Source organism: Pterocles gutturalis, unplaced genomic scaffold, assembly GCF_000699245.1.
Source record: "Pterocles gutturalis isolate BGI_N339 unplaced genomic scaffold, ASM69924v1 scaffold4109, whole genome shotgun sequence".
In the NCBI taxonomy this organism is placed as follows: domain Eukaryota; kingdom Metazoa; phylum Chordata; class Aves; order Pterocliformes; family Pteroclidae; genus Pterocles; species Pterocles gutturalis.
This window is the reverse complement of record NW_010135505.1, coordinates 50,099-72,675: the sequence shown is the minus strand read 5'-3', so window position 1 is coordinate 72,675 and position 22,577 is coordinate 50,099. Positions and strand designations below refer to the sequence as shown.

At 41.1% G+C, this 22,577-nt stretch overlaps 1 protein-coding gene across 1 annotated transcript in view; it reads right to left on the bottom strand.

Moving 5' to 3' along the window:
• LOC104467931 (brain-specific angiogenesis inhibitor 1-like) overlaps positions 1-22,577 on the bottom strand; it is a gene marked incomplete at both ends in the record, with an annotated part of 57,205 nt that overhangs the window by 4,606 nt on the left and 30,022 nt on the right. The window contains 4 exons of the mRNA XM_010081904.1: positions 123-802; positions 4,734-4,773; positions 7,453-7,548; positions 8,924-9,095. Coding sequence (XP_010080206.1) covers positions 123-802; positions 4,734-4,773; positions 7,453-7,548; positions 8,924-9,095 — 988 coding nt within the window. The remainder of the gene's footprint in view (positions 1-122; positions 803-4,733; positions 4,774-7,452; positions 7,549-8,923; positions 9,096-22,577) is intronic.

Sequence of the window (22,577 nt, the reverse complement as noted above, 5' to 3'; positions counted from 1 at the left end):
TTGCATGGTGGGCTGAATTTGGCCTAAGGTGCTTCTCTTGAAACACCTGGTTTTGGCCGACATTGAAGGCAAGACATCATTCTGGGCTGGGCTGAGAACAAAACAGTAATTCACATCCTCACCTCCAAGGAGCTCATGGAGAGGGTGGAGACGGTCTCACTCTTAGACACCACACCTGAGTTTCCTGAGTCACCTGTGTCACACAGGCTGTTGGGAATCTGTGACTCACTGGAGATATTTTGTGGAGCCAGTTGCTGCTGTTGTTGTATCATGGGGGAACCTTGAACTTCACTGCATGTCATGGTTACAGGCTCCCGTGGAGGACTCTTGACAACAAAGCCTGGGTCAGTAGCCATACTGAGGTGGATAAGCCGTGTCTGGGGCATCTGGTCAATATTGATGCTGTATTTACTCTCATCTTTGGGTGGTTTGGCCCGTAAGGTAGACGTGTTGGTAGGCAGAATGACATAGCTGGTGTCCAGCGTTTGCTCTTGCGCCCGGGAGAGTTCTGAGTCCAACTTCTTGAAGATGTCTCCATCGCAGATGTAGATGGACTTAGGTGGCTGGTTCTTGTCCTTCTTCAGAGTCAGGGTGTGATTGCCGAACTCATTCAGGTTGATGGCTCCTAGGTAGTGTGGTGAGCCCTGAAGATGCATCTTGGAGACATTGGCTGGAAGACTGTTAAAATTTGATGAACCTTTCTGGTGATTGAGTTTCAATTTTTCTTCATCTGGCAGTGATGGACGCTTCAGTGTTCCTGTGATGGTTGAGGTCCTGCAGGCAGTGATGTCTTTATTCAGCACTAGGGAGACAGATAAATTTCCTTAGCACCTCATCTAGGGTTTTGTTAACACATCAATACACCTACCACAGTCACACCATGCTGGCATGTTCCCTTGGACCTCTCAGAAAGGGGCTATGGTTGCAGAACAGTGTTTTTTATATACATATACTTTTTTTCTTTTTTAAACCCAGGAAACTGAAGGCAAGGCTAAAGCTAAGGAGGAAAAAAACTTTCTCCTTTTGAGAGAGTTCTCTGTGATGCAAATTTTCCAACTCAGTCGTAGCCAAAACTCCCACCTAGGCCAACATATACTGTCATATTGATAAAAATATCTTGAAAAGCAAATACATGTACATATTTTTAGTACACATAGTATATGTATACATAAGAAATATATATATATATAACTAGCCTATGGCACAGTAGAATTCTTTAAAATAAAAGGTTGCTTTCATGTCCAAAATTATTTTGATTCAGAAAATAGCTGAAATGCAGCATTATCAATGATTTGAAATGTGAATTCTATTTTTTTTTTTAATTCACTGAACTGTTTCAGGTTACTCTCTTCCTTTGAACAGTTTCAGTGTCAGTAATTTGGTATTTTAAAATACACCACATGTTGTTATAAATTTCTACCTACTCTCCAAAAAGCTGACATTCAATCATGGCAAGCTTTTGTGAGATTTAATTATTTAGTGTTTTTCCAATTTCCCTTAAGGAAAGAAAGGACTGCCATGAATAATCCTCAGTAGGAGAGGAAAACCTTAAACTGAGGATGAGGTGAACATGCCAATTAGGAGGTACATAAAGGACACATAGACACTCATTCCCACACAACACTGTCCACAATAAAACATCTGCTCCTTTTCTAGGCCTAAGAATCTATCACTCAGTTGATTTCAGGCTGCAACAAAGACCTTAGGAAGAGAATGACACCAGCCTTGATGGCTCCAGGGGATGGAGATCACAGATTTTGGGGTAGGGGCAAAGTTGCGTGGGACTGAAGGCTACTTACCCAGTATTTCAGCACAGGAAAGGAGAAATAAATGCATGTTTCCCTTCCACCCATCTCAGAAAAACAAACAAAAAGGTCCTTTCACCTATTTTTTCTCAATGGACCAGAGACCTGATATTATTCAGCTGGTCCACCTGTGGCAGAGGCAGGACGGGACACAGGCATCCCATGGGACTGAGGACACACTAGTCTGCCTCCCAGCTCACACTGGGAGTGATGGGTGATGATAGAATAGCAAAGCTCCCCTCAAAGACTGCAGCAAAGGTAAGGCAGGATGGCAAGGAGACCAAGTAGAATAAAACAACTTTTAAAAGCTTTGAAAGCTAAACATGCTGGATGTAACTATGACAGCTGTTGTCATCTTGACGTTCTTAGAGGACACACTAAGAGCATTACAGAAACATTCTATGATTGCAGAATCATAAAATGGTTTGGGTTGGAGGGGACCCTAAAGATCATCTAGTTCCAACCCTCTGCCGTGGGCAGGGACACCTGCCACTAGACCAGGTTGCTCAAAGCCTCATCCAGCTAGCCTGGTCTTCATAGCATACACTGCAGGAAGATGTTACCCAAGTCAAACCCTTCACTTGGGAGTGTCAGTAAGATTTCTTAATTCAGGTTCTTCTCCATGCTCACATCAGCTGCAGAAAGTAGGTTTGGAGAGGCTGGCACTTGGCAATCTCCAAGCATGGAGTGAAATGTGCTTTCAACAGTGAGCCATGGACCAAATCCTACCAGTGAATCTAAGTGAGGAGGTTATGAGCAGTATCAGGCATATCTCCAGTCTGCCATAACATGAGTGACGGTTCCTCCAGGAGAAGTGATGGCCAGAAAACAACAGGCAGATTTCTGTTTTTTTATTAATCAATGAGCAGAATGCATAGGATGATGCACCATGTAGAAAGGTCTCAGAAATGGGGACTATTGTTAATGACTTAGTTTGGTGTAGACTAACAGCACTTTGTCAGAGGTGGATAATCTCTTCAGGTAGACATCAACAAACAAATTATAGAGCTGTACACTGGAAAAGGAAGGGAGGACTAGGCTATTAACAAGCTACTGATCCAGAGTCTTCTGCCCTGAAGTCATGTTAAACCATTCAGCTCCTTCAGGAAGCTCAATTCAGGAGCCAGAAACTCAGCAGCAGATCCAGAAATGCTCCTTTATTGCAGGAGTTCAGGGTCTGCCTTGGTTCCCAGTACAAGGTGGGCTGTTGGCTGGGTAGCTGGTTGTGTGCACCAACACCCAGCCTGGAAGTATGTTTGCTGCGTATGCATTCGTGTCGGACCTGGTCTCACGTGCACGTCTTTCACATGTGATTTTTAGAACTGAGGTCTTTGGTGTAAAAAAGGAAGGAGGAAGACAAATGAGAAGAGGGAGACAGTTAGAAATTAGATTAGAGAGTGTGACACAGAGAAACAGGAACAAAAAAAAAAAATGGACAGACCCTGAAAAGAGATAAATGGACAGAAAGAGACCATGAAATAAGATATCATAGGGATAAGTGAGATAAATATACTGTGACTGTGATAAGCATAGGGAGAAAGAGTGAGGCAGAGAGAAGGACAGGGGAAGATAAGATATAGATAGATACTAGACAGAAAAATGGTAGTGACAGTGATGGACAATGCTCAGAAACACAGTGACAGAGATAAATGTTGACAGGGATAGAAATACATAAATAACAGGTACAGCAAGACAGACAGGTGAGGACGGAGATAAATAAGTGATTGCAAGATAGAAAGAAAGAGATGAACTATAGATAAATACATTGGAAGCATATACATAAATGATAGATTAGATAAAGAAAAAGAAAAAGATAAATGAAAGTGACAGGTAGATAGATGTGTATAGAAAGAGAGAGAGAAGGAGATAAAGAAAGAAAAGAGGGAGAGAAAAGAAAGAAAGAGAGAGAGAAGGAAAGAAGGAAAGAAGGAAAGGAAGGAAGGAAGGAAGGAAGGAAGGAAGGAAGGAAGGAAGAAAGAAGCTTTTTCCCATGATGCTAACTGAACACACAGTATGTACTGTCCTTGGCTAGGGGAGATCCTGGTTTGGAAGATGTGAGTTATACACAAGTGCCAAGCAAGCTGGTATTTCTCTTGCTTGGGAGAGGGGAGAAGTCTGGGAAGGTAAATTAAGGCTTAAATATCTACAAAGGGTAAGGAAAAAAAATCTCAGCCAAATGGTCATGCATGTCAGGACCAGGAGAGAACGAAACCTGTAGAGACAAACAGGTAGGAAAGGAGAATCCAGACAGTACAGACACCCTCAGGGGAATGAGAGAAAAGGGAGTTACTGGGGAAAGGAACTGTCAACTCATGCAGATCTTCAGGACCAAAATGAATGTGTGTGGTTGAACACACAGTAGAAAGGTGCAGACAAAGGAGGAGAGACCTAACCCACCTCCATACATACAGGCAGCTTATAACTGCACTAGACATGTGAATGGGGCCAGGTGGACTGGTGGGAAGGCTCTCCAGACTCCAGACCTTCCCAGAGACACCTCTCTTGAGCACAGAGCTGTCTGAGGTTGGTGTGATCAGTGTGACTCCCTTGGGCAGGGGTTGCTAAAGCAAAGAAGGATCACAGTAGGAAGAGATGGATCACAGTAGGAAGAGATGGATCCAATCTCTTCTTCTTTGATACTCTTCTCTGCCATTACATGGGGCCATAGGTAAGAAATAATACCTCGGAGGCAAGGCTTAATCTTAGCTAAAAGGCCAAGAGAGTTGTGGGGAAATAGGATAAGCAAAGCATAAGGTAGAATTAAGGGAGATGCTTTATTTGGCCAGGGTTGAGAGTAAGGGCAGCCCACGCAGGTACATGCAAGCCACTAAGGCACACACACAATAAAACAGAAAGGAAAAAGAAAAAATGGCCTAGTTCAATCCCCAAACCAGGTCACTTGTTGATTCTCACCTGTGATGTGCTCACCTGATCTACAAGCCATATCCACGTCCTTCTCAAAATCGGTCTGAAAGACAGAGAACACAGAGGATGTGGTTAAAAAGGAGGTGGTGGGGTAAAGCAAGCCATTCGGAAAATGTGAAAACCGCTTTAATTAGTGAGTCGGACATAATCACTGTGAGAAGAGTGGAGGAGAGATGTTTTGCTTGGGCTTTGAAACAAAGAAAACAGACGACTTTTTTCCAGCTGTGGCTTTTGAACCTCATGCAGTGGTAAAGCCATAACGTTGCTTTTCAGCTGGATACATTTGCTCATCCATATACTAATTCCACTAATTAAGATATCTCCCTGGAACACATTTATGCACGTTCCTAAAAAATAGGGGACAGGTTCCTGGCCTTGGATATATCTCCCCATACTTAGTCTAAGTGGATTCCCCGCCACTTGTTAAAAAGATCTGGGGATGTCGCTGAGAGAATTCCATACCTGATGGGCTTTCTGGTGATTTATCACCAAGTCACATGAAGTGGAAATAAGTCTCTGCTTCTGAAAATCTTTGCATATAAAATCAATGGTCCCTGCAGGCACAAAGGCTAAATAACTTTTTTCAAGCAGTCTGTACAGCCAAATGAATCTCCTTTCTTCTTCTGGTATGAGTTAATCCATTTTCTAAAGCTTTTAGCAGATAACATTTCAAAGAACTGGATACGCTGAGTCACAGTGGGCCATGAGTTTTCCTGGAGTAATGTAAAGGCCATGAACTAGCAAAAGGTAGAAGAGTTCACTGATTATTTCTAGTGTCATTTCAGAAAGAAGACGCTTAGTGTAATTGTATTAATGTGATTAAATGCATCCTAGTTTGATACTAAGAAGAGTGTGAAAAAAAATCCCCATCCCCCTGGAATAAACACTTTAGTATTAGCAGGTTGAAATCGAAGAGTTTTTGAAGAGCTTGTTGAGGAATTATCTCAACCTTCTTCATGATAATTTCTTATTAAATTATTTGGGGTATCAAATAAATCTGCAAAAGAATAGAAAAGAAGTAACACTGAACTAACATTTAAATGGGCAAGTGGGATGACACAGAAAAACATAATCTCATTTTCCTGATAGGAGTTCCAGAAAAATGTAACAGAACAGCCTGTACTAGTTCTACTGATAAATAAATAAAAGATAGCTTTATATTTAATACCAGTCAACAAGATTTTGTGGGAAACAGCTCTACTTAGATAAGCTTCTTTTCACTTGCTGGGCAGATTTGGAGTTTACTGGAAAAGGTAACAGCAAAAAATGCCATCCTGCAAAGCTCTTGATTTCTTTGGTTATTTTACAACTCAGTCCCTATAAAATAACATTGTACCCCTCTAAAAATATCAGTGAGGAGTCATGATTCACATCTAGATTTTGGAGCTTTTTGTGCCTGAATGTGAAAAAACTGTAAGCTCTCTACTTCTCAACACATCCATCAACAGTGCAGAAGTAGATATCATCTCATTGCTAAAAAGTTGTAGTTGACAGAATTTTGCAAGGTGGTGGATAATGAATGAAAACAGGTAGTTTTACAAAGAGACAAAAATCTGAAACTTCAGAATATAGCGCTTGGGATGGTGACAATAGAGTAACAAATATAGCATCCACATTTTTAAAGGATGGAGAGAGTCTTAAGGACATGTGGAAAAGGGTTATATAAATAATTTGAAGGCAAATGTCTTGCATAGGGAGAAAAAAAAATCTCAGTGTGTTAACTTACTGAAGGGAAGATTGAGACTGGATACAATTACAGTGTCTATTATTGAAGGAGCGAAAGAGCTAGGCACACAAGGGCTTTCTAATTACACATAAATAGGCATAACAAGAACCTCTCTGAAAATGAGAAGACTACACATTTAAATTAGAAATGAGGCACCTGTTTTTAACAAGAATCTATGAGGCGTGGTACAATTATATATCTCTTGATGTCATGACCTCAAGATTGTGCTGTTTGAAATGAGACCTTGTACCCAAGCACAAGCTCCTAAGCTTAGCACAAGAGTGACTGGAAACAAGCACCATTGGGTTATGATATAGGTATAATATTAACTAGAATTTTTTGGAGCTTGTTCAAATCTTGTGATTGTCCTGATGTCCTTATCCCAACCTCAGAAATCAAATGCCTCTTATATCATCTGCATCATACCACTGAGGCAGATGGATGACGGTTCCCCATAGCTTATATTTTATGGCTTTATCTAGTTTGTTTGTAAAGGACCTACACAAGAGGAGCAAAGTTTACAGTGCTTTAACTACATTCCTCGTGAAGCAATGTAAACAAGAGCACTTTTGAGAGAACAAAGTCCTTTTGAGACAGCATCTTATAATGACTATGACCCAACACACTATGATTAAAACAGTATTAAACTACTGCCTCCTAGCTCCAGCTAGGACAAGGCAGCATGATGGGAATGAAAAGGTCTGGAAGACTTGGAAGGTACATTATGGCTTTGTATTTTCTGGAAAAGAAAGGATCTCACCAAGATGTTTGCAAAACCTGGTGCGTAAGTTTGAGCCTCTTAATATTACAATGAAAAGAAACCTTATTTGTGTGAAAGAGGCTATGCTAAGTGTTACCTTTGTTCAAGCACAATTTTAAAGGAAAAAAGAATGATGACTGCAAAATCTATGATGGACAGAGCCCTTTGTTTATCAGTTATGGGTTAAAAATGCCCATAGGTCACTTAATAATAGACTAGGTTATAGTTTTCCCTACCATTAGCTGAGCGTGTCCATTCTGAAATGACCCTCCTGAGTCTCCATTGCCCTCTTCCTGACGATCTACTACTCGGCACTTCACAGCATCCTGGACCTGCAGGAACAAATGGATTTGCAAAAGTCAGAATCAGGTAGAAATACTAAACTATATCAAATTACGCTGAGGACAGAGAGGAAAAAAAAGTCCTTAGTAGAGCAAAAGAATGTGGATCTTACTTCAGTAGCATTCAGGTATTCATTTCAAATGGTTTATATGGTACATATCTCATGTATGAACAGAGCAACTCAAAGATTTTACAGGTACCCTAGGTCACTGTGTTGGTCACTTCTATTTGCTTGATTTATATAGTCAAAAATAAAAATGTCTTCTATTTTGAAGTTTGCAATACATTTGCAACGAATGCTATTCCATAAATTATTATATTGGGGTTTACAATGTCTGATTATGATCCTGTATCAGCTGTAATATATATCTGATCCAAAATTCACTGAAATAAATGGAAAAAAATATGCCAGTGACTGCAATGAGAGTGAAATGCAGGCCCATATTCATAATGCAATTAGTTGAAGAAATCTCAGCCAAGCCAGTGGCATAATTCCATTGATTTTGTTGGCCTGACATAAGAAATTAATCTGTTTTACTTAATTTAAAGGAACTGTAGGAAGATAAAATGAATATTGGGAAAAAAAAAACCACCCTCCTGTCTCTGTTATTAATAGTCTATCCACTCAGTAAGATGAAAAGAAGAAAAAAAAAAACATAAAAGATTCTTCCTTTTCTTTCCTAATATAATTTAGCATTTTAAATCTCCACAGGGAGGCTGAAGAGAATTTACTCAATTTCCTTGCTTGATTATTGCTAGCTTTACTTTCTAGTTCAAATACCTAGGTGCTAATGCCAACATACAATAATTCTGTAAATCTCAGTGCAAGTTGCCCCCCTCGAAATCAAACAAACTGTTTTTTCTTAATACGCCATTTTTCAAGGGTGTGGTGTAAATGTCCTGGACGTAATAATTTTGGTATAAACCAAGCAAAATCTGACATGATATCTAGAAAACAAGGAAGTCAAAGACTGTCCCCCAAATTCCACTCTGCATGACAACCATTGATTCATCTCTTCTTCTCCCCTTCCTTCTGACCACTACTGTCACGGCTTTTTTTGTTGCCCAAAGAAGCTGTGGCTGCCCCATCCCTGGAGGTGTTCAAGGCCAGGATGGATGAGGCTTTGAGCAACTTGGTCTAGGGGAAGGTGTCCCTGCCCATGGCAGAGGAGTTGGAACTTGATGATCTTTAAGGTCCCTTCCAACCCAAACCATTCTATGATTCTATGATTTTTGGGGTCACCATCCACACAAAGGTGAATGTTCATAGGATTAGAGAAGTTACCAGGCTAAGTGGACATTTTTCAGATGTTTTCTACAGGATGTATGTTCGTTCCATGAAAAAGAACAACTCATTTGTCTTACCTCCCGCCTTAGGATGCAATGGACCATCACAATGACAAAGCCCTCCAACGAGTCAAAGACAGCAAAAAGGATCTGGAAGAGTGCCGACCGCCGATCTGTGATTGCCAGAACTGCAGACATCCAGGTGAGAGCCAGGAGAGGCAGGACTACACAGGAGCTCCAAAGGGATGCCCTGTTAAGGGAGAGGAAAAGACAATTCAGCTCCACTTCATCTGCTTCCATGTGGAATGCTAATTCAGCCTCCTGATCCCACGGGGCTTCAGAAGACTTCTTCAGCAAACGTATACTAGTGCTAGATGTGTTCTGAGCCCCTACCACAGGGAAGCAGGAAGATTCTTTGCGCACTCGCTCTACCAAAAACAGGTGACACACACTTCTACAGGAGGGACAACTTTTCAATGGTGCAGTCATGCATAAAACTGGAGGTGGGGAGGAAGGATGCAGATACCTCACTCCCCCCTTCATGCCCTTCCCACTCTATGTCACTATTGCACCACGATGGCATTAGTCAAGGAGGGGAGACAAAATACAATCACTGTAGGTTGCCAAAGGGGTGGGGAACAGTTGCAGCAGAGACTGGTTTGTCACGATGGCTGTCGGTACTTGGGTTACAGACACTTGGACTTCCACAGCACATGGAAAACACCAACACTGGTGACGTGTCACAGTTTCAAGTGACTGAAATGGACAAGCATAGAGCTGATGTGGAGACTGATCTTTTGCTGTTGCTCCCTTACTCTGTAGCTGACGGTCCCTACAACATCAATAGGCATCAGGAGAACTGACACCTGACCCAATTTTTCTGCTAACAGAAAATTTTTGACTTTCTTGTGTGATTACTCCAGCTGAATCCCTTGAAAAAAAAAAATCTCAGTTGTTTCTATATTTAACAATTATTGTAAATAAGTTTATTCTTAGGCTTTATTCACGGACATGATGGGTTAAAATAAGATTCAAGCCACTTCTTAATGCACAAGTCAGAAAACCGGACAAAACAGTTTTCTGCACTGCCACACGAACTTCCACTTTATCTATGAATGATTGCACTAGAAATGGGAAGGCAGCTCTGTTTCCACAGGCTATTTACTCATTCATCTCTCTGACCAAAAAAGGTCACAAGTAATTTTAACAGCTCGTTATGGAGATTTTAAGCTGTCAGTCACCCTACATATTTGGCAGCACTGGTGCACCAAGAGCACCACAAGAATTTCTCTGTAGGGTCTTATCTAACAAATAAGAGTAGACCTATGCACAGGATGAATAACAAGTCGAGATTCAAGATTTTTCTGTGTAGGAAACCTCACCCTACGTACTGACAAACAAATAGAGGCAACAAAATTAATTACAGGACAGATATTACGACACATGTTTTACAGGACCTATATGGGACTTGCTTACCATTTTCTGATAAATGATCAAGTTTTTAATAACGTTTACTGGCCGGTTATCCAGGTAATGCTCTCACAAACCTCAGTGAGAGTTTTAGCTGAACAAAGCTGGAGCTTGGACATGGGTATGGACTGCGGGATGTAAATCCCTGACTTCAGTTAAGAGTTTTTCAAGGATTGTTACATCAGTTCTGCTGTAACAACCACATACCGAGGTGACATGTCATTTTTATAGTCATAATGATACTCTGGTTGCAAATATTTCTACAACCTATCCTCAGTGGTATTATTAAGGAATGTAATTTACCTAAGGGAGCAGGTAAATGGAATACACTTTTTTAAAATTGAAACGAGCATTATGAGACTTTTTTAAAATTAAAACAAGCATTATGAAACATAATCTGATACTTTGTGATTTCATACGGGATGACAAACTGATCTTCAATGTCCAATACGAACTATAATTTCAAAGTATTATCAAAAAAAAACAACCAAAAACCAAACCCCAAAACTAGCCAGACAGCCCTCAACCAAACAACACCTAAACAGAACTTTTTATTACACTTCTCCCTCAGCCCTCTGTAATCCTCCTATTTATATTGAAATCTCTCTTTGCTATCATTTGCAGTGCTGCATTAATAGAACTGGCTAAGCAGTAAGTACACCAAAAAAAATCAGAAGCAGAAAAGCCAAATGGAAAGGTAAGGCTTGTTCCATAACATGGCACTCCTAGATCTGTCTTCCATTAACACAACATGCCTGACACATGACTTTGTAGATTAAGTAATTCCAGTAGCACTTTACAATTGTGATTGCTGGAAACCAGCAAAGTCAATACAGGTTGCTAGAAAAGGTCTGTACCGGACAACTCTGCTTCCTGGAATTATCTGGTCTCCCTGCATACCCTCAATACACACATATGTGTATGTTGTTACAACAAACATGCAAACAAGAAACCTGGAAACCACATCTGAGACTGGATCTGACATGTAAGCACAGGTCTGAACCAATTTGGATGGGTTTTCTATTCTTGAAAAGAACTGCAGCATCAGATTGACAATGATTTGGACCAGGATCCAAGATTTAGATGTGGATTTGTGGTCGTAAGGGATGCTGCTGATGAGGTAAATTATGTTTTTCTTTAGTAAATGGTTAGATTTCAATTTACTGGCTTCAAAACCTGTTGTTTGGGGTTTTTTTAAATGCAGGTACCCTGCTTTAACAAGGCGCTGCTTGAGCCAATTGCCTATCCAGAGCCCACATGCAATGATCCATAACTACAGTGGCCTCCCTTCAAAGCTCCTGCTGTCTTCACACAATACTCAGTCAGTCCTTCACAATCCCTTGCTCTGTCTGTCTCCAGATGGGCAAACTATTAAACTTTCTTTTGAATCAAAACGTCCTGATGGACTTTGCTATTGGTCCCAACAGAAGTGACCTTAAGTCACCACTTAAATCTCTGCCCTTCCAACCAGGTGATGAAAATATCGTCTGACCTTCCAACTCAGATGATGAAAAGAGTATTACGCCACATATTCAGCTGGACTAAATCAGGATTTTCCCAACTGAGCTGTGCTGACTTACACTAAGAGTATGGCCTTTCTGCTCTTTTGGTGATTCACTTTGCAGATGCCTTCTCAACAATATTCATCCCTTACAAACGTTATGGAAATGCTGCTTGACACTTAATGCATAATCTTTATTCTCAGGCAGCAGATGGCAACAGGTCATGGGAACATAACTTACTCCAATTTCACTTTCAGAGCTCTGCTTAGCATTTGAAATATCAAATTCAAAAAAGTTCCATTTAGGAAAAAAAAAATCATTTCAAGACTGAAATTTCAGGAGAAAACTCAGGGGAAGATAAGTAGCTTTCCTGTGTCATTGCCCTTAATTCTGCTTTCTGTGAGCTGAATTCATAGCAGAACTCATATTTCTGCCACCTTTCCATCTGTCCCTTTTGTAGCAGGTACTGTGCATCCTTAAAACGTTCCAGAATAACTTATAGGACCTAAGAAACTTCACGTTATGGTTCCACGTGATATGAAATGAAATTATGATTTGTTATATAATGACATTGGGATTACTTAGTGATTCTTCATTACGGATTATCTATGATCAATGAATCCAGGATGCGCCTGGATGCATTCCTGTGTGATCTGATCTAGGTGCTCCTGCTCCGGCAGGGGGATTGGACTACATGATCTTTCGAGGTCCCTTCCAATCTCTAACATTCTGTGATTCTGTGATTCTGTGATTTTTATTGTTCAAGACATGCATGACAGCACTCATGGTGAGTGACAGCAATATCAAGGAAAGATCGTTACACTGCATTTTGGAAGTGTGATGTTGGTTTATTGTGTGATGACCATGACATGACAACGTTACTCAGCAGTACAGTTGTAGTGTCACATTGTTCCTCCCCACCACACCATGCTACCACTGCATTGCAGATGAAGGGCGCCACTTTGGGCTATGGCAATGCCACAGCACATTGCAACCAATGACATGTGACAACACGGCCACACAATGACATTGTCGACCACTTTATCTAGCATGGCAAAGACTTAGCCTTATGAAAGCACATAGCAGAAAGAGCTCTGGCAATGAGTAGATGATGGCCTTTGGTCAAAATACCAAAAATTATCTGTGGTTTTGCTCTTTAGCTAGCAGGCAGCCTTGTGAGTCTTCATCTTTGCAAAAGAAACAGGATAAACTGATGGCACTTAGAGGATAGCAATGGGAAGAGAAAAAAATGTTTTTGGAAACAAAGATCTACATGAAGAAAGAGTAAGAGGCTTGCACCTTGACAAAAAGTGAGTGCAGGGGGACACACAATACATGCCAACAAACATGTAAGAGGCTATCACAAAGAGGTGAGTGATCAATTCTTATCCCTCAACACTGACAGGGCAGCCAGAACCATAAGCTAAAAAAAACAGCAGAAGGAAAAATAACTATAATTCAGAAAGCAGCTCCTGGAGAGGAGCTCTGGAAAGGGAGATGGCAGGTGGACTCAACACACAAGACAATGGATGGCTCCTTCCATGCTGCACAGGGGAGATAGCTCCACTATTCTGATGAACCTGTTATTCCTGTATCACAGCAATTCTGCTCCAGGAAAAACATTGTACAAAGCTTTCCTTCATTCATTCTCTTCTGCTTTATCTCTCCTCTAACTTGTATTCCTCTTAAAAGCAAGAGTGTTGCCCAATTTTAGTGACAGTTTCAGGGAAACTCCCTTTAACTCAGAGTCTATATAACCAAGATAGGAAATCTAACTAAAAAAGACGGGACACTGTGCATAGAAACATAAGATATTATTTCTGTTTTCTCAAAAAGTTGATTCTTCTCTCAGTGGCTGCAATCTAAACCACATAACTAGAATAGGAAATCAAATGCCTCTAAATTAGTCAGGCAGGTAATGAAGTAGCTCGGGGCAGACTGCTTAGGTATTCATCCCTAATAAGGGAAGCTGTTCTTTGACAGCCCAAGCAAGGACATGTAGGGCCCAAGTGTCATCCCAGGTTAAGGATACAATTTCAAATTCCTTGAATTATGAGAACAACACTCTCCTGAGGAATAGTCTCCTTCATAAAACCAACCATGCATGGAAATAACAATTCACATTAGTACTAGAACTACAATGCAGGGAAGAAAATTTGACATCTAAGACTTCCTGAAATGACTTTGAGTCAAGAAAAAGAGCAAATCCGTCAGATGGGAGATTTAACATATGAGCTTCTGATGACGTAAAATGGATCATGTATGAAAAGGGTCATGAAGACTCCATGACATTGACTTTTGGGTGGGTTGCCTGCAAGAAGAATAAACTGTGCTGCCACCTTAGTCTTGGATCAATCTCTTCCCTACGATCAGAACCTGAGAGTCCATATTTGCAGCACACTGCCTAGCCTAGCAGGAATAAATTCCTTCCTTTCTTCCTTCCTTCTTTCTTTCTTTTGTTCCTTCCTTCCTTCCTTCCATCCATCCACTAGCAGTCCCTGGTATCTGCAGTGGATTTCCTCTTTCACAGCAAATACAAAAATACAAAGAAATGCATGTCTGAGAGATATCTTTTCCTGTCTCAGATTAAAAAAAAAAAAAATCAGAGGTAGCAAAGACAAATTAATTATAAGGCCATATTTCACAGGCTCAGGCTACCATACAGGCAGCAATAAAAGGAAATGTGGGAACAGAGCTCTTCCAGTAGCAAAATATGCCCAGGATCTTGTCCAGAAAAACCTACAGAGAAAGTTTTTTTTTTTTAACCCACAGTTGTCAAGTCTGGCTTAGCCTTAACAGGTCATAAATATCCAAAGCTTTCTTTTGTAACATTTTCCAAGTCAAGAAATTGCACAATTTCCAGTGCATATTTTTTTCACTTCTGTCATGATTACTACCTGCTCTCCCATCAGATGTTTACCATGTTTTCTCTCAGTTACACATTCCCTTCTCTGACCCTTCCTCTCTTAGGCACAGATTTTACCACAAAGAGTTTCTCAAAACTTCTATGATTTCCAAAAGCTAAAAAAAAAATGGACAAAATGGTCTATTCTTTCACACCATGCTGTCCCAGAAATGAGCTTCTGAAATCTATAGAATCATAGAATCATAGAATAGTTTGGGTTGGAAAGGACCTTAAAGATCATCAAGTTCCAACCCCTCTGCCGTGGGCAGGGACACCTTCCACTAGCCCAGGTTGCTCAAAGCCTCATCCAGCCTGGCCTTGAACACCTCCAGGGATGGGGCATCCACAGCTTCTCTGGGCAACCTGGACCACTACCTCACCACCCTCACAGTGAAAAATTTCTTCCTAACATCTAATCTAAATCTGCCCTCTTTCAGCTTATAACTGTTACCCCTTGTCCTCTCACTGCACTCCCTGATAAAGAGTGCCTCCCCATCTCTCCTGTAGCCCCCTTCAGGTACTGGAAGGTTGGTATTAAGTCTCCTCGGAGCCTTCTCTTCTCCAGGCTGAACAACCCCAACTCCTTCAGCCTGTCCTCATAGGGGAGGTGCTCCAGCCCTCTGATTAATTTTGTGGCTCTCCTCTGGACTCTTTCCAACAGGTCCATGTCTTTTTTATGTTGGTATTACTACGGGAGGTAAGCTGGAGAGGACATGAGCAACCCCAGCAGGAACAAGGCAGGAACATCCTTGATGTGCTCTCTACCAACCAACAATGGTTAATTCCAGATCAGAAAGGAGCCAGCAATCCTCATGGCATCGGATTTATGTTACGAGCCTTCAAAACTGAGTGGCAAAGCTGGTCCAAGGTCTGGGATGAAGGCCAGCAGAAGGGTGGCAGTGACATGAAGCATAATCAGGGCTTTGCCTTATTGACAACCTCATTCACAATAGATTTGGAGGAAGAAAAAACAGAAACGGTTAAGTTGCAGAATGAAGTGGACAACAAGGGTAAATGAGGGTGGAGTGAACTAGTTTGTGTGTTACTCAGTGGTTCCTTTGCAAGGACAAGAGCATAGGGCACTTCAGGACAAATGACAAAACCAGTACTAGAATTTATCATCTAAGGTATTCTATCTGTTGGGAGACAAAAGACAAATCCTCATACAAGAGCCCTCCAACTTCTATCAAACCACTTAAATTAGAAAAGCAGGATAAGTAAGAGATCTGGATTTCATATCATTTTTTTTTTTCTGATTTAAAGATGAATCAGAATATGCTTTATGACAGACCAGTATCAGACAATATGGGAGAAGAATTTGAGAATGTGTTCCTTTTTAAATTAATATACTAGGAACTGAAAGCCTTTCCTATTTAACAGTCTAATTTATCAACAGTAAAGCTTCTGCTGGTTTAGCATTCCTCTGCAGTCGCAGGAAACCAATACGCGGCGACTTGTTAATTCCAGACTGGTGGTACACGTGTCTGGACCAATGCCATCTCACCATCTCAGCTGGGCATTCTTGCAAAAGGTAAGTAAATTACTTCAGCAGTGAAAAATAAATGAGACTTTGTTTAGTTTTTTTTCCATCTCATAGGAACTGCTAGCTCTTAATAGAGTTGACTGCATGTTCTCTAACAGCAATTGGTTGTTCTTCAGAAATGTGCATTTTTCCCTAAACTCTTTTGGATTTTATATAAATGACTCAGTTTTCAGAAAAAAAAAAGGAGAAAACCTTGTGTTTTGATTTTCTTTTATATTTCTGCATTTTGAGATTTGGCACTCAGCTGCCTATTTAGATTAATTGAAGGTAGGAGTTTTCAAATGCCTAGATCTGAGACTGTTTCTTTCACACATTTTACATATATTACTTTAGACATCAAACCCAAAACATAGCATCACTTGGAAATGATGTAGATAATAAAATTTAAAAAAGGGAAGGACGAAAGACAAACCTTCCCTCACCATTCTCCCTCCTACCTTAACCTTTGGGAAAAAAGCCAACTATATAAATAGCAACAATTTCTCCAGCAGAACAAAGCCCTGGCATTTTCACTTTTTTTTTTTTTTTTTTTTTTTTTCTCCTAACTCCAGCGGCATCTAAGAAGAGATTTAACAGCATTTGACTTTTGTAACTCAGAGCTAGGGAACACTTTAATATTTTGAGAGCTAATTCCAAGTGCTTTTAGGGGTCCAAAAGAGGCAGTCAACAATTATTAAATCAGAACTTCAGCCCTACAAGGTATTAAACTTAACTCTAGCCTTTTATAAGAGAAAAAAAAAACCAAAACACACCACTTAGAGGTGATTCACCAACTCACTTAAATCACACTCAATGTTCTTCAGCCTCTGGAGTGAAAAATTAATACACATTCTGAAGTGTTTGGCCCCCATTTCTCATCAAAATTAATGGGAGACACATCTTGAAATCTGTAACTCCAAGAACTGGATTAAATGGGGGCATTAAACATATACCCAGCTTCAAAGAAATGAAGAATCCCTTTGTCTTCCATGGGCTGCTCACATGCTTAAATCTAAGCATGTCATAAAGTGCTTTTCAAGATCCAGCCCATCAGCTTTTGCTCCAGGGATGTTGCAGGAGCCCTACACTACTCATGGCCCACAGAATGAGGTCAGGGAGAGCTTGGGGATGTGAGGAGGTGGGAAGGGACATGGGGAGAGAAAACAAACAAGGGCTGATGAGTGCAGGGAAATGGAATAGGGAAATAAAATAAATTAAAAACAAAAATAAAAAAGAAAGTGGAAAGAAAGAAAGAAAGAAAAGAAGTTGAAATTAGAGGAACTAACATGGCGTTACTGGTGGCTGTGGCCGAAACTTCAGCAGAAGAAACTACTCCACACTTGGAACATTTGAGCGTCATGCCGTAAAGGGGCACTGCCATCTGACTGCAATTAAAACCAAAAGACTGAAACAAAACAAAACACTTTGCTTATGAACACAAACGTAGAAAGGAAAGGGAAAAGAGAAGCCAAAAGAAAGAACAAACGAACAAAAGGAAGGAAGAAGAAAGGGAACCAACCAACCATACCCAGTTTGAAAAGAGAAATGAAAGACAGGCAGGAATAAAACTCTTTCATCTGTACCACTCCAGGTGCGGGAAATGGGGAAAATGGACAATTGAGAGATGTGTTGGTGCTGCTGGAGAGGGTGGAACTGTGTTGGTGAATGTTTCGCCAGATTCAGGGTGTCTGTCTTGGGCACCCATGGAAGAGAAACCAGTACTGCTCTCCCAGCCTCCACCTCCTTCTTTTGGTTTGTTTTTTGAGAAATTGCTCTTTTCCCTCCTGGCCTTTTTGCTCCAAAACAAAAAAGGTGGCAGGGTTGTACAGTAGAAGGCAAGAAGTAGGGCTGTGGGTACTGTGTCTGCTTATCTTCTTTCCTAAAGCAACACAAGGGATAAGTCATATTTTCTCCACTGGCCCTCATGTGCTAATCCTCGCCTTGGGGGGGATACCCACATGGCAGCTGACACTACCAGGAGACAGGCCACTCTTTGCTTGCTTAATCTGTGATGAAGGGCATGCAAATGGGACTGTTGATGTCCTGGAAGTTAGGCATGAGCTTGGGTGTTTTGTAAGACCATCAACCTGCCCTGAAGGTACCTAGACTGACTGACTACTTTTGAGACATTTCTTCTCTCAGATCTAGTTTTGGAGATTAAAACATCTTTGGGATGAACCCTGAGACTTATTCACATCAGTTTCTCCCACTTTTTCTGGATGGGATCAACCACAGAACCAAGCCATTGTGGGCTGCTGCTATAAAGGGCTGAGGGGATCTGCTAAAGGGCATGTCCTCATGATTTTGAGAAGTTCATACGTATGAACTCATCTAGCAGACAACCCAGGTCCTACTCAGGAGACCAGAAGCCTGGCATTGGCCCTGTTTTTTCCCAGAATTTACTAGTTTGTGTGCACTCTCTGATTTGCACAGGTAGACATCCACATCAGATCTGGTTTAGAAAATTGGCAGGAGTCTGTAAAACATCCTACAGACCTACATGGAGTGCCTAATATCAGAGAAGGCAAGAACATCACTGCCAAAGGACAGTAGGTCTGTCATTCTTGGGTGATGGTAATACAGCTGGTGAGGGGTGATGTTTGCAGGTACCAAACTCAGGGGTTTTACAGCCCTACCCTGCCTGGGAGAGAGATTAGGAAACTTGACATATCATTGTTTCTTAACTTTTACAGCTTTGTGTTCCATCTCACTGCAGAAAGAACATCCCCATGAACACCAACACAGCATTATCAGTGGTCCTAGTGGTCCACTTTCAAGTGGCTATTGCTTGGTCTATTAATTAGTTACAGTGACATAAGCCATTACTCCCTTCCAGAATAATGACAAAGGTATCCCATAGAAACTTTCAGCCTTCAGACACAGAGAAAATTAGCTCCTGTGTCAACAGATGTATATCTTCCAGGAAGGATGGTGTAAATCCAGTGAGGACAATGGCTGAACCAAAGATAAAGTGGGTTTTGAGAGGCGTTAAGTGCATGACCCTTAAAAAAAAGACAGTTTATCCCCAGATCTGTAAGCCACAAAGAACAGATAAGCAGAGAGACAGAGAGAGGCAGATAGGCAGCAAAAAAGAAAGTAGACTGATTTGAGGAATTTGATGGAAAACTACACCAGAAAAAAACATGAATGACACTGAATCACAAAGAACTGGCCAAAAGACCACTGTAACACACGACTGTAAGTGCTGTTGGGTGTATTTATGCGGAAAGATGTAAGCAGTAGCCACAGGTGTGGATACATTTATGTTCTAATTTGATCTTGTTGGGGGCACGAGGTTGTTAATATATTGAATTTCCATAGCGGGTTTATATTGGTGCCTGTATGTATGAAAGGGTAGCTAATGAAATAATCACAGTGAATAATGCATTCATTTAATTCAGCTTTTTCTGCTTCCTAAATATCCACAAACATCTCACGGATTCATCTAGTGTGTTCACTGGAGCCTGGATTTTGCTACCTTCTATTGAACCATGCTTTACACCACACACAGCCCAAAGAGCAGGAGCACTGCTTCCAATGTGAAACATTCCCAGATGAAGGGCAATCTGGATCTGATCCTATTTTAATGTAGCTATTATCTTTTCAATTACTTTCTTCTCTGCACTGACAATCCAGCTCCATTACACCCCACCAGGACAGTCATGCAGAGAATATTTCACACAAGGTATTGGGGCAAATTTTCTCAAGTCTTCTCTATAATCAAGGGAGAGATAAAAGAAGTAAAGGTCCTCTAAGGGGCAAGTTGGAAAACTAAACAAGGCTCCCATCTCTCTGCAGTAGTTACAGAGAAAACCAAGGGAGATTAAACTCAGCGGGCTAAAATTAACCTTTGCGAATACACCCTATAGTCTCGTTCTTCTTCCCTGGCCACGTGAGCACAGAAAGGCTTCTGGAATAAATTCCGGCTGAATAAATTTAAAATTCATTTTAAAAGCTCCTGTGTCTCACATTAAAACATTTGTTTTTAGTAGCACTCCCGTCAACAGAGCTCAAACACTGTTGGTGCAGCTGACCACGAATGGAGACCGTTCGTCTGGGAGACACCTGCATGGTTTTCTCCCACTCCTGGACAGGAGTTGGGGTAGTTTTGTGCTTTTCTTCATCTCTCCAGGTAATCACACCCAACTCTCTACAGCCTGGTTTTGTGATATATCTATAAAGTCATTGCCATTAGAAGGTCAATATTTTCTGACGGATGTGACAAAAGTAATCATAGGAATTTCCTCTGCTAAGTATAGGGCAAAACCTGTCGTGTCTCGGGTATTATTTTGTGGAAACTTTTAGTACTGATCTATTTGTGCCAAGCGATTTGCATTATATGTGCTGGGCTTCCCTTAGTGTTCAATAGGTCTTTTTTTTCCCCTCATTTTGTGTTTTTTTTTTTCCCCTTTGTTTTTACAACACTGAACCATACTTCTTGCCTCTGCTAAAGGAAATACAATGTTTCTTTATACCATCTCCTCAGATCCAAACATCTCCAAGGCTGTTACTCATTCTGATTCTCTTCAGATCTACCTTCCAACACGGTTCCCAAGCCCAGGCCAGAAGCGGATAGCTAAAGGGAAGGGGCATCAGAGCTCTCAAAAGTGCTCCTGCACTCTCAGCGGGTGCACTTCGAAAGGAGGACAAAATCATCGAGCACAGAGAAGGCTTAAAAGTGCTGCACACACACACATGGACACGAAAGAGGGGAGGAAAAAAAGAGAAAAGAAAGACAAAAATAAAGAACATCAGAAAAATAACTTTTTTTTTCTTTTTTGCTTTGTCGGTTTTGTTTTCAAAGTACAGCTATGAATGTGATCAATAACCAGTTGATGTATATTAAATAAGATCATTCTGTATGCAGTTTAGATTAGAGAGGGAGAGACTGATGGACAGTAACTCTCTGCTCTGCTAATCTAATAAACCATTTATTTCAGTGATGGCTTTCAAGTGCAATTATCTTGCTCCAGACACTGCCTGCAGTTTGGGTATTTTCTTAAGCTCTCTCTTTGTCAAGAAGGCATCATCCAGAATAAAGCACTCACTTGTTAGCAGCAGCATTAAGCAATACACCAAGGTCACTTCGTGTACCTGTTCAGCCCAGCAGCAACTGATACCTCTGATCATCCAAATGTGCTTAAATCTCCTTTTATTATCATGACACGGCATGGCTCAGGCATTGAGATTCCTCTCTCTGCTGCACCAAGGGACCACACCGCTTGGCCATGTCAACATTGCTGATAAAACATGAACTTTAATGGGTTCCTGTGTTTCTCCCCTAGCTGGAGAAAAGCTTGTTTCTACCCTCAGTTGTGCTGCCATCACTCAATTAAAAACCACTTCCACCTGAACTAGTCAATAGTGCAATGACAGAAATATTGAACCTCATCTGTATTTTCTGCCTCTACCTTCTGAGAACAAATTTTAGGACCCAAGGCTTTACAACAATGCAGTGGATAAAGCACTTATCCTCTCTATGAAGCCTAGGAATGCAGAAAACAAGGCGACAGGTACTTATGCTCCCTCCACTTTCATAGACAGGGTATACCCTGTATCTTCTCCATCAGCCTCCTAAGCTTTTAGGCTCTGCCTGTAGCTATGGTGCAAAGGCATCGGAACGTCTCTTGCTCTCCTTGTCTTTTAGGAAACAACTTTTTCCTTCAAGAATATGATTGTTATTCACAGTGATAAATCAAATGCCGCCAATGGACAAGTGAAACTACACAACCCTACCTTTCCTACCAGCAGGTAAGGAGATTGTTTCCACTGTAAGAGCAAGTCAAGTAAGGCAGTGGAAAATAACATTACTAACATCAGTAGCCAGGCCAACCTGGGCGTTTGATTTAACTCAGTGTCAGTGTGCCATTTCTGTCCTTTGCTTGGAGCATGGCATAGCTCAGGGATGAAGTCTGGGAAGTCTACAGACCTATTTCTCAAACTGAAGATGAAGGTGGGGGGGGTGACCCATCTTGCTGGAGCCAAAGACAAAAATAACCATTGTCAACAGAGTTTGGAGGTAACTCAACAAAGAACCCTGCATGGTAGCTACCACCCCAGCCAACCTCTAGTAAGATCAGGGTGATAAGAACTGGGGAGACAGCTGTTCAAGTTATACTAAAAAGAAAACCAGGTAACACTAGCCCCAAGATTCAGGGATGGAGTCTGGGGTGGTGGCTGTGGAGAGGACAAAGAACCTCAGGTTGCATCAGAAATTTTTTCTTGCAGAAGACATACCTTTACTTACTAGTCATCCTCTTTACATATCCATCCATCTACTAATTTGTTCACTGATAGACCTCCAAAAACCCTTCCCTTAAAAGTATCACATAT